This window comes from Dendronephthya gigantea, unplaced genomic scaffold, assembly GCF_004324835.1.
Source record: "Dendronephthya gigantea isolate DGI-Jeju-01 unplaced genomic scaffold, DenGig_1.0 000098F, whole genome shotgun sequence".
Lineage (NCBI taxonomy): Eukaryota > Metazoa > Cnidaria > Anthozoa > Malacalcyonacea > Nephtheidae > Dendronephthya > Dendronephthya gigantea.
In genome coordinates this window covers 454,739-472,727 of record NW_021163108.1, presented here as the reverse complement: position 1 = coordinate 472,727, position 17,989 = coordinate 454,739, and the positions used below count along the sequence as shown (strand labels likewise).

The 17,989-nt window shown below is 40.7% G+C and overlaps 3 protein-coding genes across 3 annotated transcripts; 2 read left to right on the top strand and 1 right to left on the bottom strand.

The window, feature by feature from the left end:
- The first annotated feature begins 1,591 nt into the window (after positions 1-1,591).
- LOC114534188 lies at positions 1,592-5,119 on the top strand. Its single transcript, XM_028555742.1, has one exon. The coding sequence runs from the start codon at positions 1,592-1,594 to the stop codon at positions 5,117-5,119; it is 3,528 nt and encodes a 1,175-aa protein (XP_028411543.1).
- Positions 5,120-5,865: 746 nt separating this feature from the next.
- Positions 5,866-6,777, top strand: LOC114534187. The gene has a single exon (XM_028555741.1). It carries the CDS (start codon positions 5,866-5,868, stop codon positions 6,775-6,777), a length of 912 nt encoding a protein of 303 aa, XP_028411542.1.
- Positions 6,778-14,957: 8,180 nt separating this feature from the next.
- LOC114534186 (poly(A) RNA polymerase GLD2-like) lies at positions 14,958-16,217 on the bottom strand. Its single transcript, XM_028555740.1, has 2 exons — positions 16,202-16,217; positions 14,958-15,427 (listed from the first exon to the last, which is right to left on the bottom strand). Exons 1-2 carry the CDS (start codon positions 16,215-16,217, stop codon positions 14,958-14,960), a joined length of 486 nt encoding a protein of 161 aa, XP_028411541.1.
- Between the last annotated feature and the right edge of the window lie 1,772 nt (positions 16,218-17,989).

Sequence of the window (17,989 nt, the reverse complement as noted above, 5' to 3'; positions counted from 1 at the left end):
ATCTTAATGGTTGCATTCTTTAAAAAAGTGTGCGTGCTGTAGGCCATTCAAGTTCTTATGTCAATCAATTGTGTTAAAAATGTTGCTCGGTCAAGCATGTAATAGATTACGTCATCAAAAGTTCAATTCGATAAAATAAGAGTGAAAATAGTTTAAGTTGAAAGATATTGTTCACAGACGTATTGTTTGTAAATTTTACTAGTTGTTGATGATAAACATTTTAAGTTGTGAACATTTTTAAGTATTGATCGATTGAGCAGAAGACCAACTCGACTATAGTGCGACAACGCCTTAAACAAACAAGATATGAGAGCTGGAACGAGCTTCTAAGACCAACCCATATTTCTAACTTACAACGCTGATTGGTTGGATAAGGATCAGCCCACTCTGGTTGATGACGTCTGCAAGTTTCCCTCAACCGTTACTATAAAAGGGCGTGCACAACACCCCAACCTTCAGTGGACTAGCGGAGTAAAAAGCATGTGAAACGTTAGGAAGCTCAACCTGACGGAACAGACGACCAAAGACAAGAACGCAAAACGACGAAGATCAAGTGAAGAGTAGAGAATCCAGTAAAGAAACTGAACATTATTGAACTTTAGTAAAACCATTGTAAAGATCTCCTACCTCGCGTAAGAAGAAATAAAAACCATATAACAAAAGGTTCAGAATAGTATTTCTATAAATCAGTAAAAGTACTTGGGCATAAAAAACTCAGGCGAAAATAAAGGCGAAAAAAGTTACCGTATAACGTATTTTAACATTAGTCAACTTTTTTTTGGTTTTTTGTATTTCTCTCGTCGAGAATTATCTCGTCAGAACCCAGGTAGCCCAAAGGTATTTGTGTTTTAATCTAAAGCGTCCATCCAGTTTAATATCGCGGTCTCTGACGTAAACACCAATTGCTATATGTGTACTGAAAATATGCAACATAACTCACAAAAAAGCATCATAACAATAAAATTTGATGTTTTTAATTGCTCCCAAGTACATTTTCTTGTTGAAAACAACTCTAGAAATACGAAAAATTTAGCGATACTTTTCGTGTTGCTATGAATTTTTCGCTGTAAAGATGCGGGACGTTTTTTGCCTGATACTGGTTTTCGCTTCAAATGGCGAAGCAGCGACCTCATTGGCTTTTAAAATTGGCGAATACCAAGTCAATTATTCGTCAATTTTAAAAGCCAATGACACACCAATGAGGTCGCTGCTTCGCCATTTGAAGCGAAAACTAAATAAACTAAATAATAGAAGAATAATCTAAATCTGCTGTTGGAGATTTCGTTAGTTGAGTTATTGTTAGAGATCAGTTGTGCTACACGGATGTGACGTATGCATGTGTCACAGTCCATGGGGGGTAACGTGGTTAGTTTTTCGGACGAACAAAAACAATGTGTTGTGTTATCGTAGAATTGTGATTTGTGAATGTGAAAAACAAAAAATATACAAGTGAAATGTCGTATTGAAATCATGGGAGGCTTATTTACGACATAGTGGCACCTACCGAACGGGATTGTGATATATTTAAACGGGAAAGAGGGAAAACAAACGGCGAAACTACACGAGAAAAACAAATATAAAATATATCGACATGGAGAAACTGGTTTCGGAGCTCGCGAGTAAAGTCAAAGCACTGCGTTTTCGGGCCAGTAAAACTGATGAAATATTGGATAAAAACGAAAAGGAAGCTTGTGAGCGCCAGAAAACATCAATTCTAAGCATTTCTAAGATAGTTATTGAGCAGAAAGAGAACATCGAAGAGAAGAAATTTTTGAAAGGTGAAACCGAAGAACAAGTCGCCGAATGGGGCACAAATTTCGAAGTAGAACTGGCTAAAGCTGATGATTGTATACGAAAGTTAACTCAAAGAATTAAAGAAATCGATTTACGTGAAGAAGAAGCGAAAAGTATTATGACACATCGACAAAATATGAAATTCGAGCAAGAATTATTACAACAAAAGGCTACATTTGAGCAAAAGTTGAAAGACGAGCAAAATCAAGCGAGTGTAAACAACAAAATATCGGGCGCTAAACTACCCAAACTGCCTATAACTAAGTTTAACGGGAAATTTGAGTCGTGGCTGCCTTTCTGGGGAAAATTCAGATCGGAAATTGATTCGGCGAATCTACCAACATTAACGAAATTCGCGTATTTAAAAGAGCTTTTGGAAGAATCGATAAGAGCAGATATAGACGGACTTCCATTTACCGACGAAGGCTACTCAAAAGCGAAGGAGATTCTCGAAGCGGAGTACGGCCAAACCTCGGAAGTAGTCAATGCGTATGTTCAAAATATAATGAGCTTACCCGTGATCAGTGGAGCGAACCCAAAGAAAATAAACGATTTTTACAAGCAGCTGAGATTCAACGTGCAAAGTCTCGAAACGATGGGTAAACTCGCAGACGTGAAAGGTAATGTTCGATCAACTCTAGATAAGCTGAAAGGAATTAAATCTGATTTAGTTCGCGGAAGCGAAGGGTGGCAAGATTGGAGTTTCACCGATCTACTCGAGCAACTCAAGAATTGGCGCGATATTCATCCAATCGAGGAGAGTAATCAGAATATTGTCGAGAAATCTACCAGATCACCATATAAGCGATCACCCTTTTTCCACGCGCGAGATTCGGAACATGAGACATCTCCGCGCGTGTGCGTGTACTGCGAGGACGCCACGCACAAGAGCGTGGACTGCACGAAAGTGGTCTCAGTGGATAATAGGAAGAAAGTCTTGGCCCGAAAAGGACGGTGTTTTAACTGTACAGGTACGCAACATCAGGCAGCGGGTTGTAGAAGTAAATCTAGATGTAAGAAATGCAGTAGAAAGCATCATACCTCGATTTGTGGCGAACAGCCCCCAGCAGAGCAATTATTAACAGCACAACATAACAGTAACAGTACCATAGTATATCCTGTAGTGCTTGTTGATGTTGAGGGTATAAAGTGTCGGGCTCTACTCGATACGGGTGCCGGCAGCTCATACGCGTCTGCAGCACTTCTAGATAGGTTACCAAAACGTGAAAGCAAACGGGAAACAAGGAAAGTTGAAATGATGTTGGGGACTACTACGCGAGAGATGGAGCTACAAACAATCAATGTAAAGGCAAACTCCAGACAGTTTTCGATGGCAGTCGAAGTGACAAAAGTTGAAAAAGGGGAACTTGTTTCACTTGACAATCCAAAATACCAGCAACTTATCGAAAGTAACCCTCATCTCGAGGGAGTTGTGATGGAAGACACTGACTCTAAGGAACGATTACCGGTGCATATAATTTTGGGAGCCAGTGAGTATGCCAAACTGAAGACAAATACACCACCGAAAATCGGCACCCCTGGACAACCCATCGCAGAGCTAAGCAAATTTGGGTGGACCATTATGTCGCCAGGAAAAGAGTGCTTCAACGAAACTAACATGCTTCTCACACAAACTTCGCGAGTTGAGTATGAAGAGTTATGTCGCCAAGATGTGCTGGGACTACAAGATAAAGCTATGAACGACCAAAGCGGGGTATATGATGAATTCAAAGAACAGCTCACACGAAGTTCCGAGGGATGGTACGAGACAGGGCTGCCATGGAGGGCTAACCACCCTCCTTTACCTAACAACAAAAATGGTAGCGTACGTCGGCTACAGAGTTTGGTTCGGAAACTGAAGAGTCAACATCTAACAACCCAGTATGAAGAGATAATCGACGAACAACGTAAAACAGGTGTTGTTGAGCCAGCAGATCAACCAGCAGTTGGAACGGAGTTTTATATACCACATAAGCCTGTCGTACGTCCGACGGCTGAGTCAACCAAAGTTCGCGTGGTATATGACGCTTCAGCTCGAGCGCACGAAGGTGCCCCATCATTAAACGAGTGTTTACACACTGGACCCCCGCTTCAAAATAAACTTTGGAACGTTCTGGTAAGAGGCCGGTTTTATCCGGTTGCACTATGTGGTGATCTTCAAAAGGCATTCTTACAAGTCCGAATCAAAGCTAGCGACCGGGACGCATTACGTTTCCATTGGCAAGACGGTAACCAAGCAGAGGTAGTGACCTTGAGATTCACTAGGGCTCTTTTTGGTCTAACAGCATCCCCGTTCCTGCTTGGGGGAGTCATTGAAGCCCACTTATCCACTTGGGAAGATAGAGATGCAGAAACGGTTGCTAACCTTAAACGTGAGTTGTATGTGGACGATCTTATTTCCGGATCTGAAACTGTTGGCAAAGCATCAGAGCTCAAAGTGAAAGCATCTGAAATTTTCGAAGAAGCAGGGTTCCTACTACACAAGTGGCACTCCAATGCCGGAGAGCTTGAATCGGAACAAGACCCAGCGGTGGAAACTACCTATGCTAAACAACAATTGCATAAACCGTTGGGGGGAGCGTCTGTTCTCGGATTAAAATGGAACAAAGACTCAGATACTTTATCTGTTGTGTTTCCACAAGAAGAAACAGTAGCGACCAAGCGAGGGGTGTTGACAAAACTGGCCAAGATTTATCATCCTCTTGGCATTGCATCTCCAGCAACACTCGCAGGGAAATTACTTTATCGAGCTGCATGTGATCTGAAGAAACCCTGGGATGAACCGATTCCATACCCACTCCATAGACAATGGACCGATTGGGAGAATGCGCTTCCAGAGAATCTGGAGTTTCCAAGATCCTTGGCCGCCCACCATGAGCGAATCGACAGTATAGATCTCCACTCGTTCGGGGATGCCAGTGGCAGCGGACTTGCGGCATGTGTGTATGCTGTTGTGAGACAACCATCTGGCATCAATCAGGGTTTGGTTGCAGCAAGATCTCGATTAGCAAAGCCTCAAACGACGATCCCCAGGCTAGAGTTGCTAGCTGCGCACATGGCGGTTAACCTGGTGGAAAATGTGAAAGAAGCTATGAAGGGATTTCCACTGAATGAAACAACATGTTGGTCAGACAGCACAGTGGTCCTGTATTGGTTACAAGGAACTGAAACATACAAACAGTTCGTTGAAAACCGTGTAAGAAAGATCCGAGATCATGATGATGTTATGTGGCGGTATGTCCCGACCAATGACAACCCAGCGGACATGGGTAGTCGTGGAAATCAGCATAGTAAGCAAGACCTGTGGATGAACGGACCTACATGACTACAAGATCCGGGATCCTGGCCAACAAATATCATGCTAAGCCATCAGTTGAAAGCGAAGCTGAAACAAAACCTGTGAAAGACTTTGTAAATGTCGCTGTGATACAAAATAACGAAATAGACGATGTGCTTGCAAAATTTAATTTACAGAAGGCAATCCGAATATGCTCATGGATCCAACGTTTCATGAATAACGCATTACGAAGTCGAGAGACCGCTAGCATCGCGGGACCTTTGACCGCGACCGAGATGGAACGTCAGAGAGTATTGTTCATCAAACATGCACAAGAAAGTTCGACTAGTGAGGAAGACCGGGCTGCGCTAAACCTCAAATCCAACAAGATCGGTGTTCTAGAATTTCATGGTCGCGTTCAAGGGGAGTATCCCGCATTCATTTCGGACAATCATATACTTGCACAGAGAATCGTAGAAGAAGCCCACATGCTGTCCCTGCATGGTGGTATTGGTATGACAATGACCGAAGTGCGCAGAAGATACTGGATACCGAGGCTAAGACGACTCGTTAGGAAGGTTCGTAACCAGTGCTACGGTTGCAAGAGATTCAGGTTATGAGCATATGCAACACCAAGGACCGCGGTTCTACCCACTACTCGTACGCAGGGTACTAATCCATATCAAGTGATCGGGGTCGACTATGCTGGTCCCATACGATATCGCAAGAGAAACAGACGAGATGGGAAATCATATGTTTTACTGTATGCATGCAGTTTGACAAGGGGCATCTACATGGACCTTTTGCCGAGTTTAGAGCTAACAGAGTTTATTTTGAGTCTCAAGCGATTTATTGCACGAAGAGGGCGTCCTGAACGAATATATTCAGATAATGGCGGAACGTTCATTGGCGCCGCGAAGTGGATGAAAGCTGTGTGGGAGGATGAGCGAATACAAAATTTTTTATCCATCAACCAGATAACCTGGCAATTCAACTTGAGCCGCGCCCCGTGGTGGGGCGGGCAGTTTGAACGGATGATCGGTTTGGTTAAAGGAGCATTGAATAAAACAATCGGCAACGGTTTTCTAGCATGGAACGAGCTTGAGGAAGTGCTATTAGACGTGGAAGTGGCGTTAAACAATAGGCCCCTCAGATATGTGGAAGATGACGTACAACTCCCTGTTTTAACACCAAGTAGCATGCTTTATCTCAACAGCAGCATTGTACCTGTGCTTCAACCTCACCGAATTGAAAATCAAGATTTACGGAAACGTGCGAAGCATTTACGCAAGTGTAAAGAAGCCTTGTGGGGGCGCTGGAGCCAGGAATATCTCCGAAGTTTAAGAGAAAGGCATCGAAATTTAATCGGCTCGAAGGGAGACGTGCCAGCAGTGGGTGATGTGGTAATCCTCAAAACAGACGAAAGGAATCGTGGGAAATGGCCGTTGGGTATAATCGAGGAGCTCATCGCGGGAAAGGACGGTATTGTAAGGGTTGCAAAAGTTCGTGCAGGTAAAGGACAACTGGAAAGGGCAGTTCAACATTTGTTCCCGTTGGAACTGTCGTGTGATCGGAAAAGAAAACATAATCCAACCGAACTTAATCCAGAAGCAGAGATCTTTCGTCCAAAGCGACAGGCCGCGGTGGATGCAGGTCGACGAATTCGAGAGCTACTGAAATCCGAAGATGCGGACAATGTATACTAGGTTATGACCAAAGGTCGAACAAAACAGTTGGAACAAAAAAACAACAACAAACTATAATCCTAAAATCTCCAGGAACAGAACAAATATATCTTCTCCGAATTTATATTGGGGGAGGGTGTTGGAGATTTCGTTAGTTGAGTTATTGTTAGAGATCAGTTGTGCTACACGGATGTGACGTATGCATGTGTCACAGTCCATGGGGGGTAACGTGGTTAGTTTTTCGGACGAACAAAAACAATGTGTTGTGTTATCGTAGAATTGTGATTTGTGAATGTGAAAAACAAAAAATATACAAGTGAAATGTCGTATTGAAATCATGGGAGGCTTATTTACGACACTGCCGCCTTATATAACACGACAGCTGAAATGTCTAATAAATGTCGAAATCGTGCATAAACCTAAAAGCGCGGCCATCGAATGCAGCAAACAGGTATAATTTCATCAAGTACCCACAGACTTAATACGGGAAACTGTTAGCTCTCTCCCCCAGTGCAATAAAACAATGCGAGTAAACGGCCAAGAAGAGTTTACGGGTGAGCACCAGAACCAACAACAAAATCCTAAAACGGGTGTAATCGGTTCGGATATCATTGTCATTAGTGACTCGTTAATAAAAAATATTCAACCAAGGGAGCTCAGTAGGAAGAAGGTATATAAGTGTACATTTCCAGGAAAATCAGCCGATGAAATCGAAAGGGAGATCAATTTTGATCGTTTAAAATCCAATGTAATTGTGCATGCAGGGACGAACAATCTCCATCTATAATCTGCTATTGAATATGCTCAGAAATTGCTTGCTGTAAAAGTAAAATCACTATTCCCATACTCAAAAATCGTTCTTTGTCAAGAATTACGTCACAACTCGATGCTGCTATGCCTAATAATTAAGATTGATGAGGTCAATAAGGAACCTCAGAATATTTGTTCAAAATTGGACATCTTATTTATTGACAATACGACTATAGATGACACTTGCTGTTAAATGGCAGTTGCTCCATTTGAACGCGAAGGGCTCGGCCCTTCCAGCAGTCCACTTCATTAAATTTCTCAAGGGGGGCAGTGCATCAACTCCTCCAAGAAAGCGAAGACAAGACTATGAGGATTTTCAGTTATCAGTACTTCAGAAACTTTGGGATCTGTTGAAGATAATTGTCCCACTAGACAAAAGCACCCGCATCCGCAGAAGAAAACAACATTTGATTTAATTCATTGCCGGACTCTACCAAATGGCCTATAAACCAAATGGTAAACGGTGTAACTCCATTACAAGGTAACTTTAATAATTTATTTAACGATTTACGATAGGGTGCTTGAATATTAACAGCCTGTTGAAAAACATTGAACAGCTTCGTTTGATCACGCAAAACATGCCAATCGATATTCTTGCTCTAAATGAGACGAATTTCTTCGCTGACAGATCCTAGCCCTACTAATTATCCCCCATCAGATCTTCTTTTCAAATTTTCTGAAATTAATGAGGAGGAAGTAATACATCCATTGCGTATAATCTCAAAATCCACAGGACTACATCAATATTCCTGCCAAAGCTTTAAAAATATCTGTCGGACATTCTCTCGATCAAAAAAGGCCATGTTGAAGACCAATATAAATATATGACTTAGATGTGCGATGCTCTTTACGAAAATATGGACAATGGTCTATTGAGCGGCATTGTTTTTTCTTGATATTCGTAAAGCCTTCAACTCACTTGATCATAATATTTTGCTTCATGAATTAAAAGACAATTTGGCCGGAATATCGGACACTGAGTTGAAATGGTCTGAGTCTTACTTAACCACCAGGGAAAAAGTCTGTATTGTCAATAATATAATGTCATCGTCAAAAAGCATTGTTTCAGGGGTTCCGCAGGGACCTATGAATTTTTAGATCCGCTGTTATATTTACTTTATATCAATGACCTAACCGATTGCCTTCTGAAAACGACTGCTTACCTGTATGCTGATGCTACCCAAATTTGTTGTAGCTGTATAAGTTTGTCTGAATTAACTGAAAACCTTAGTCACGAATTGAATGGAATTAGTGAATGGCTTTCTAGAAATAAATTACAACGCCATCCAACTAAGATCAAAGTAATGCTTATTGGCTCTAAATATCGTATCCATTCAATTACCGCTGATTATCTACTTATATTAAATAACCAACGGATCTCCAGAGTTTGCTCTTTTAGATGTCTTGGGCTAGAACTTGACGAAAATCTTACCTGGAATCCATATATTGAGGCGATTTTCGAAAAGGTTGGTGCAGGCCTGGGTCAGTACTTTGACAGCCTTCCTTCAAACAATTTACCGGGCTCCGGATTCAGCTGCACTTCCACTATTGTTCTCCTATTTGGGATGTCTGTGATCAAAACTTTAGGGGAAAACTCCAAAAATTTTAAAATCATGAAGCCCGAATCACAGTCGGTGCGAGTTACGACATTTAGATCTGCTGATGTTCTAAACTATGGAATAGCCCCCTTATCGACACCAAACTGGCTGAGTCAATTCACGTATTCAAGAGGCACTTAAAACTTAACTCTAAGGCAATGAATACTTGAGAATCATATTGTAACATCTTCCAACCATGATATCTGAGGTCACAGCAACTTGTAAATAATCTTTACTTTCTTAAAACGTTTTGTAATTTTTAATCTTGTAGACGTCCCCCGTGGACACCAACGTATTGTTGCCGGGGCTAGTGTGTAGTGTCTTTAAATAAAGTTATACATACATACATATATACATTTTCCCAATATTTCATGGAAAATAATCACATGCGGCGCACGTGGACATGCGATCTTTTGTCGACATTCCATTGGAAATTATATCTTTTATGAAAAAATATTTCGTTGTTTACTTTGTTGTTAGTTTTTCTTTGACAAGTGGTATACAATAAAAAACTCGGCTTCGCCCCGTGAAATATCGACTTGTCACGGGTCCACGACGCGGTTAGCTCGACATCGCTATATAGTCAATTATTTTGCTAGAAATCAGCTACGGGGAATTAATTAGCTAGCCGCGTCGTGAATCGTAAATTTCGTAATATGACTTTCCTTCGGTCGCCGTAAAGAAGTGTTAATAATGGTTATGAAACATTTCCCTATGCGCTTCCACCCTAAAGGTGCTACCGATATCAAGTTTCTCGAAATTAAAAATTTAAAGACTTATATATATTACACATTACATTCCAATTAATTCCTATTCAGTAATATAAATTTTGTCGCCCTTGAATTTGGGCCAGTGTATTCTACTACTAGGTTTGACCAACAAAACACTTCTGATTAATCTTTAGACGTTACGGAATATAATAGATTACCATTATGATTGTCAGTTCAAGACTTCGACCTATACACAAGAGTACACAAGAAATTGCACCTTTTACAACAATAGTTCCTAGTTCTAGTGATCTTAGCTGTGATACTTAGCTGTGATTCACTTTCGTTCGAACTGTGAAGATTTCTGGCACATATTTCCAGTAGATACCAAAGTACACAAGTTTCGCGCACTCTGACCTGACAAATATGGTAGCTTACTAATCTTGGTGCACTTTTCTTGTTGTGGGGAAATTGCCTCTAACCTCATTATTAGCATGATTATGTTTTTATTTGGACGGTATAGTTAAATAATTTTAAAGTAATTTGAAATATAGTGTCGCTTGTGCTTTTTTATATTGTGTTTATTATAGATCTGTACATGAAAACGAATTCCGATTTGCTGTAAACAATGTAAGTATTTTTGTCCATTGTCCAGTACCCCGTCCACCAATCCCGTGGTTAACGCCTATATACCTGGCGTCTTGTTTAATTATAAATAAAACGTTTGAAACTTACGATTCGATTCAGTCGCTGCAATAGCTAGCTGCCAATTAAAGAACATGAGAACAACTGCAACAGATACGATTCTGAATGACAAACAGATCGCCATTTGGAGGATGCAGTTATACCTGAACCATGAAGAGTTTACAGACCAGGTGTAGGACTTGATCCTTTCAAAGCAAAATTTTGCTAAATATGTCGTTTTGAAGTCGTGCATGAATTTATAATATCGGAAATTTGATACAGAATGATGTAAAGAAGTTTTGATTGGATGGCAACGTAATATGTTAGTTTCACCAGCTGTCTATAAACATGCTTGTTTTTCACAATTTTCAATTCGGAGCCGATTGTTTATTAATGATTGATGATGAGAGAATAAATTTATTGATAGCTTGCTGCCGGTAGCAGGATATTGTTTAAAATATTTTCGTGTTTACGCACTGCCATATAAAATTAGCCACATTCATGTTTTTCTTGGCAGAATATTTTCTAAATATTTTCTAAATATTTTTCTTGGCAGAATATTTTCCCGTTTTCGTAACAAATAATAATCTCATTGACATTATTTAATCTCATTATCTATTGTAGTTAGAAAATATGGAGAAAACAACTTAGAAATTACTGAGGAATTTAATTGCCGGAAATCATCATTTTCAAAAACAGGAACTTTCGCATGAACTTAAATTTTGGTTCAAACCCCCGTTTCAGCAAACTATGTTATTGTCTAGGTTTATGCAAAAAATGGTTCCTTTCTCGTCACGTGTCTATTGTATTTTAGCCAAACGTACCAATGGCATTCGTCTTGCTACGTTCCTCAACCTTGACTTGAAATATATGTTAATTATAAGATTGGTATTGGCTTATCTGCGTAAAATACAATAGGCATGCACGTGATGCGAAAGGAATAATTTTTTGCATAAATCTACCTCAACATAGTTAATGAGTTGTATTGTAGTTTTATGTGGTCTGCGAACCATGTATATTCTATCAACTTTGATATAGCCGACTGTCTATCCTGGCTGTCACCAAGCTAATTATTAATTATAGTTGCACGCCTCTTTTAATTAAAGCGCATTTCATGCAATGCTCTGATGAGAGCACTTTTATAAGGTTTAAGAGATATGACTAGATATATGTCTTATATTAGTTTATCACCAGCTCACGGCATAAACATGCATGTCTTTCTTGCCGATAACCCAGAAATTAGACTAGTACTCTACGCAATGGGGTACTAATTATTGACATAGAAAACAAAGACAATATTTTGCTGTTTTGGGGACTTTTATTGAAACAGAAATTCTGCATAAATCCAAAAGAATTTGTAACCAAAGGCTGGATTTTCAATACGATTCAAGGATTCAGCTTTATAATATAGCTATACTTCAACTGTCACTTTTTAATTTTTACCCACCTAGCAGGGAAGAGGTGTTACGAGACATTATATAGTCTTGTGTATAGACAATCACTGAATATGCTTTGCTGCATGGTATCATCAGAAATAGGCGAATTATCATACAGTAATATATTAAGGTAAGGCAAAAAATAATACGTAATTTCGTGCTTACTTATACTGACACAGTGGCATGCAGTAAGCACCATAGCACTAAGGGAGGAAATATTATTAAAAAAGAAATTGGCACAGCTTAAGGACGTCATTGTGTAACCCGTACCATCTGTAAGCTGCTAATCCATCTCGTTTTGATGGACTTTCTGGGAGTGATAATTTACTTTCCTAAATGTCATTGTGTTTTTCAAATCAAATTGCAATCTCCCTTTACGTAATATGAAACCAAATCTCGTTTCAGCCGAAGTCGCGTACACACTCAAGTTCTTGCGTAAAAATTATGCTCCGTCGCCACGCAGGTGGAAAACGAACATTCTTTACTACAGGCGGCGAGTCATTATGTGTATTCATTGAAGGAGAAAACAGTTTATATAATTTGACCACAAAATCAAAGGTAAAATATAGACAAACAGGAAATGACTTTGGAACAATAACAGCATAAGCCAAATGCGCGTAACGTGTAATTCCCTGCCATGCACAAATAAATATTGACACTGCAAAGGAATACTCATTATAGTCGAGGTGATGGCGGGTTATAACTAGAAGAATCACTTATGTCGAAAAAGAATAACCAGCGAAAACAATCGCGGTGTAAAACTCTTTTCTTTATTTTAAATAACTTTACCAATCAACTGATAAATTATTGAGATATACACCCTAACATTAGTATGAAGACCTTGGCACAGAAAGTGCAAAAACTTGGCACAGAAACTCTCTAGCTGGCGCCAATAAGAGATGACTGATATATGTAAGCATTTGTGGAAGGAGAAAATTACAAGGAAATAGGTTTTTCAACTTGTCCTGATAAAATTTTATTGATCGCAAGCTGATTGTACATGACAGATTTATATTAGGCAAATAGTTTACTACAATCCTGGTCAAAACATTGACGACACTCAGTGTTAATTGCCACTACAGTCAGTAGTCACGGAATATATTTCAAAATTCTCCCCCTTTCCCCCACAAATCAATGTTGGGTGATGTGTCAGAACTCATTCAAGTATTTAGCATGGACTCAACATTGATTAGGGGGGCGAGGGGGGAAATCGAGACAGAAATGTTGATGTTTTGCATAAAAAACTACAAATCATTTTGATTTTGGTTTTGGCCAGGATTGTAGCTATGAATGACTGCAGATGTACACATCTCTAGACTCTATTGGGAACTCTGCTATATAGGCATATCTCATAAAATCAATGAAAAATTCTGAAATATCCTTTTGCCGACACACGATGATCGTTGTTGATTCAGTCGAAAATTGATTTTTTTTAAAATTCTTCATTAAGTTTTAGTGAAAGATTGGTAACATATTTCAGTATTTTTATATCAATGTTGACCTTTAAGACCTTATAAGCTTTTAGTGCCGAGTGAGTAGTCTTATATCATTTGGCTCAAAACAAGTCAAGTCTACTAAACATAAATCAACTTCAACAGGGGTGCAAACGGTTAGCCCCATGTTAATAACAATTATCACTTAAGTGGTGATACGAATTAGAATCAATGAGAGCACAATATGCCCGATTGATATATTTTCTCGTGTCATAGGGTAGTGTAGTATCAACGGGAATGAAATACGATGACCTGAAACGACCGCTTTCGGTAATCTAATTTAAGGATAAAAATTTCCTTCTCTCTCTTGTCGAGCAAGAAAACAGTCCACCCCCACCAAATCACTCAGAGAATAGACTTCGTGTTCAGCATACAGAATCTAGCTCTATTTGAAAAAATTGTTTGCGAGCTAAAATTTAAAGACTTCGTCCTATGTGAATTGTAATACCTGCGCAAGTGTTTATTGCTTGCGATGCGTAGCATAGCAAGCTTTAGATCCGGTATTTTATTTTTTTTTTAATCGGGTTCTAGATAGTAGACCTCCGCGCGGCCAGCGCATAATTACCAGCAGCTAGGCAATTAGTATGCACGCTTGGCAGTCGTCCGCTATTCAGAAAGTTTCGTAGTTTACTTCAAAACATCACGCTATTATCATTCATTACTGTATAAAACACTCCTACTCTTGTTTTAAATAGTATATAATTGAAAAATATTTGCCAAATGCAGAATCTACAGCAATCCATGTGATTGCCCAGTGAATGCCAGTTGTGTCTAGCCGCCTCCGCAGGCATCTCTAGTAATAGGAAATGTAGGCATTCCTCCTCGACATTCACAGCACAATTCACAGGTAATTTACACTGCAGGCCTGCTTTCAGCGCGCAGCATCGCAAGCTTACGCCTAAATAGGCGTCTTGCTTGTTTTGATATGAGTACCCTATTTAGAATCGATCGCGAAGCAATTATAGATGGCGGGTATTTCAAGCGGAGTTGTTTTTATCAGCGCGGTCGTCATCCGACAAAAATAATAGAAATGGACTGGCACTAATCCAGCATTTTTACCTCAATTCGAGTTGAGTTGCAATTATCATTCCAGCATACTTAGAAATCACTCTAATTTCTAAATTTTATAAACTTCAAATCTCATGTCACACTCATTCGTGCGTTAAGCAGCTCATTCCACCAAATCATGCACGTTTCTACTCGTGAAAACACCCGTCCGTTTTCTACAAACGTTTTATGCTGAATGTGTTCAAAGGACTAAACTACTTGTATTGAGTAAAATAATTTTGCTTACAAAGCACAATGACCAACAATAAACGACTGTCACAGAAAAAGGTTATAAAGAAACTTCATGATGAAATCCTCTTTAAACACAATATTTTTTTCCAATAACGCTACCGACCTTCAAAATAGCAATGCATTTTTTACGTACAGTTGATTAGCTACATCTGTCATCTTTTTCATTTACAATAATCACATGATCGCGGTCAAACTTGGATCTCTTTCTAACTCCCTTGAAGCCTTCCCAAAAGCCTCCTTGATCATGTAAGAAACACTGATCTGGTAAACTGCTTTAGTAACGTTGCCACGCTGATAAGGATCTTCTATTCTTATTTGAGGTTTTCTCCATGTGCCTTCACTATAGTTACTTAATGGGATATAATCCCCAGTGCGAATTGAGATGACATTCTCCCAAGAAAAATTTGAGTAAAATTTGAAAAATCCAACAAGTAACTCCCCTAACGTCTGGGTATTTCGTGACGAATAACTTCGCACATCGTAAGGGACGCTATCTTTTTTCGTGTTTGAAAGCTTTTCAGCAACTGAAAGGACTGACGAACTGCTAGCAAAAAAACGGGGAAATGTTGCTTGCAAAGAAGGTATAACAGGGTCAGTGCATCCTTTCTGGAGGTAATGGAGAATAAGCAGGATCACAGCAAATCCTAATAAAGAACAGATAGAAAGATTGTGGTTAAATTGCTTCTATACTTTCTGTAGTCTAGTATAGTGGTTACACATGATCCTTACACGCGCGAGGTCCCCATGCAGCAATGATAGAAAAAAATAGATTAAGTGTTACTTTTTTACAAAACTAAATAAGATATTCGATACAAAAATCAAGGAACCATAGGAATTTGAAAAAAAGAATCATAATAAGCAAATAGATTGCAGCCAGGCACGATTTTCGCATTTCCGCAGTGCATTACGTCTGGTGCCTGCAAAGACGATACGATCATGGACTTAGTCCGGAAGCTCTTCCTTGTGGCAGCCAGGCACGATTTTCGCATTTCCGCAGTGCATTCACTTGGTAAAGAAAATTCAATCGCTGATGCTTTATCTCGATTCCACTTTCAGGAGTTCTTCCGCCTGGCCCCCGAAGCGCACAAAGTCCCTCGTTCGATTCCATCAGAGTTGCAAGCGAAACTGCCCTCAAATCTTTGAAAGAAAAAGCTACCGCCCTGCTTATCAACGGCTTAGCGGCGGGCAGTTTCACGAGTCGGGTTCTCCTCTCCCAGCGAGCGAGTGGACCTTAATCCTGTTTGTAACCGCGCTGTCTTCCTCCCTCAAGGCGAGCTCGATAAAGGTGTATCTGTCAGGAGTTCGTTCCTTACATGTGGAAAGCGGCTTCGGGAATCCTCTCTCTAATTGTCCCCGATTAGAACAGGTTCTTTGCGGGATAAAACGTACTCAAGGTCTCGCCAGTCGGCCGCGTTTACCGATAACAGCCTCCATTCTTCGTCGGATATACTCGCTGCTTGACCTGCGCAACTACCGGGACGCATTGTTCTGGGCGGCGTGCTGTACAGGGTTCCTCGGTTTTCTGCGTTCGGGCGAGTTTACCACGACCGGTACCCACGACCCTACAGTCCATTTGTCGTTGTCGGACATATCGGTGGACCAGCGAGTGAATCCGTCGGTTCTGTTTCTACGCATCAAAGCTTCAAAAACGGATCAATTTCGTAGAGGACATACACTGCGACTGGGCCGTACGAACACTCCGATCTGTGCCGTGCAGGCCGTGGTCCACTTCCTCCAGCTCCGTGGCAGCTCTCCAGGCCCCCTTTTCGTGCTCGAGAACGGCACTCCTCTATCCCGAAATCACCTCGTCTCGTGGACGCGCGATGCTCTCGCGCGCCTAGGTTTGGAGGGCAATTTTTCGGGCCACAGCTTCCGCATTGGTGCGGCGACTACAGCCGCTATGGTCGGCGTTCTGGACCATCTGATTAAGACGACGGGCAGGTGGCTAAGCGACGCGTACCAAGTGTACATTAGAACTCCGCCGAGTGTAATTGACAGCGTACCAGCTCCTCTCGTTGCGTAGACTATAGTTTTCGACAAAGAAAAAAGAAAAACAAAACGAAACAAAAAAAACAAAAAAACAACGTGTATATAAGTTTGGTTGTCAGTCACAATAAAAGATCTTGGGGTTTCTCGCTTTTCCTCATTCTGTCCGGTCCGCCTGCTTATCAATCCAGTGCCATTGGGACGGGACGGGTATGTCAGTTATCACACTTATACATGCGGTGCTTTCCCCACCTCGGGAAGGTCAGCCCAGAGGATGGGCGAGGACGAACGTTGTGCTGCCATTCCAGCTGGGAACAACGTCCAGAGCAACACAGTGCAGGCATTGCCTTACCACGCAGTGTGGTGAGAAGTGCAGCGTCTTTGGGTTAAGGTTGTGCTACCATGTCGGCTAGTAACAACATCCGCTGCACAGTTGGCACAATCGTGATAACGATCACCGTTTTTACTAGCTCGCCCCTGCATGAAGAAGGCTGAGTAAGGGGTAGTTACTTGGAGGGGTAATGTTTCACATCACCCTGCGTGCTCAGCTTAAGATACCGTAGGGATCTCAACCTGGCTCTAAGTAACAGCGCTCGTTCCAAGCCACCCCTCCGCGAGCGACGAGCTAACACCTAACCATCCAATCGGGTAAGTAAGGTGGACGAAGGTGTTAACTAGCAAGCCTATAGGAGAGTTTGGTGGTCGGTACCATGTTGAGATCAAAAATGTTTCATTTTATATTTGTTAATTTCAACAGTAAGAATCAAGTCAACAGTGAAGTCTGGTCCGAAAATTAATAGTATTTCTTATGTAGGAACCAACGCCACCGCCAAATCTATTCCTATTCCTCGATACCCAGGTGTAACCTTCAATTAAGTCCATGGGTACATTAGGGTCGAGTTTGGTTTCGTTGATCGCTAGGATATCAATTTGCTGATTACGCATGGATGCTCTTAATTCATCTATATGTTTTAGTAAACTGTTTATGTTAAGACTTGCAATTTTGAGACCACGTATATTGGGCACCAAATTTTCAGCCTTTATTGCATTAAAGAATTTTTATGACAAAAGCGTTCTGTCTGCCTATGTGCGTGTTTCCGGTTCAAGACAGTATGGCAAAAATAAATATAAATATAAAAATAAAAGCTGAGCGTAGCAGCGTTATCTTTATCCACTTTTACGTTGTATTATAGGAGATCAAATAGCGGAGCGGAAACGCT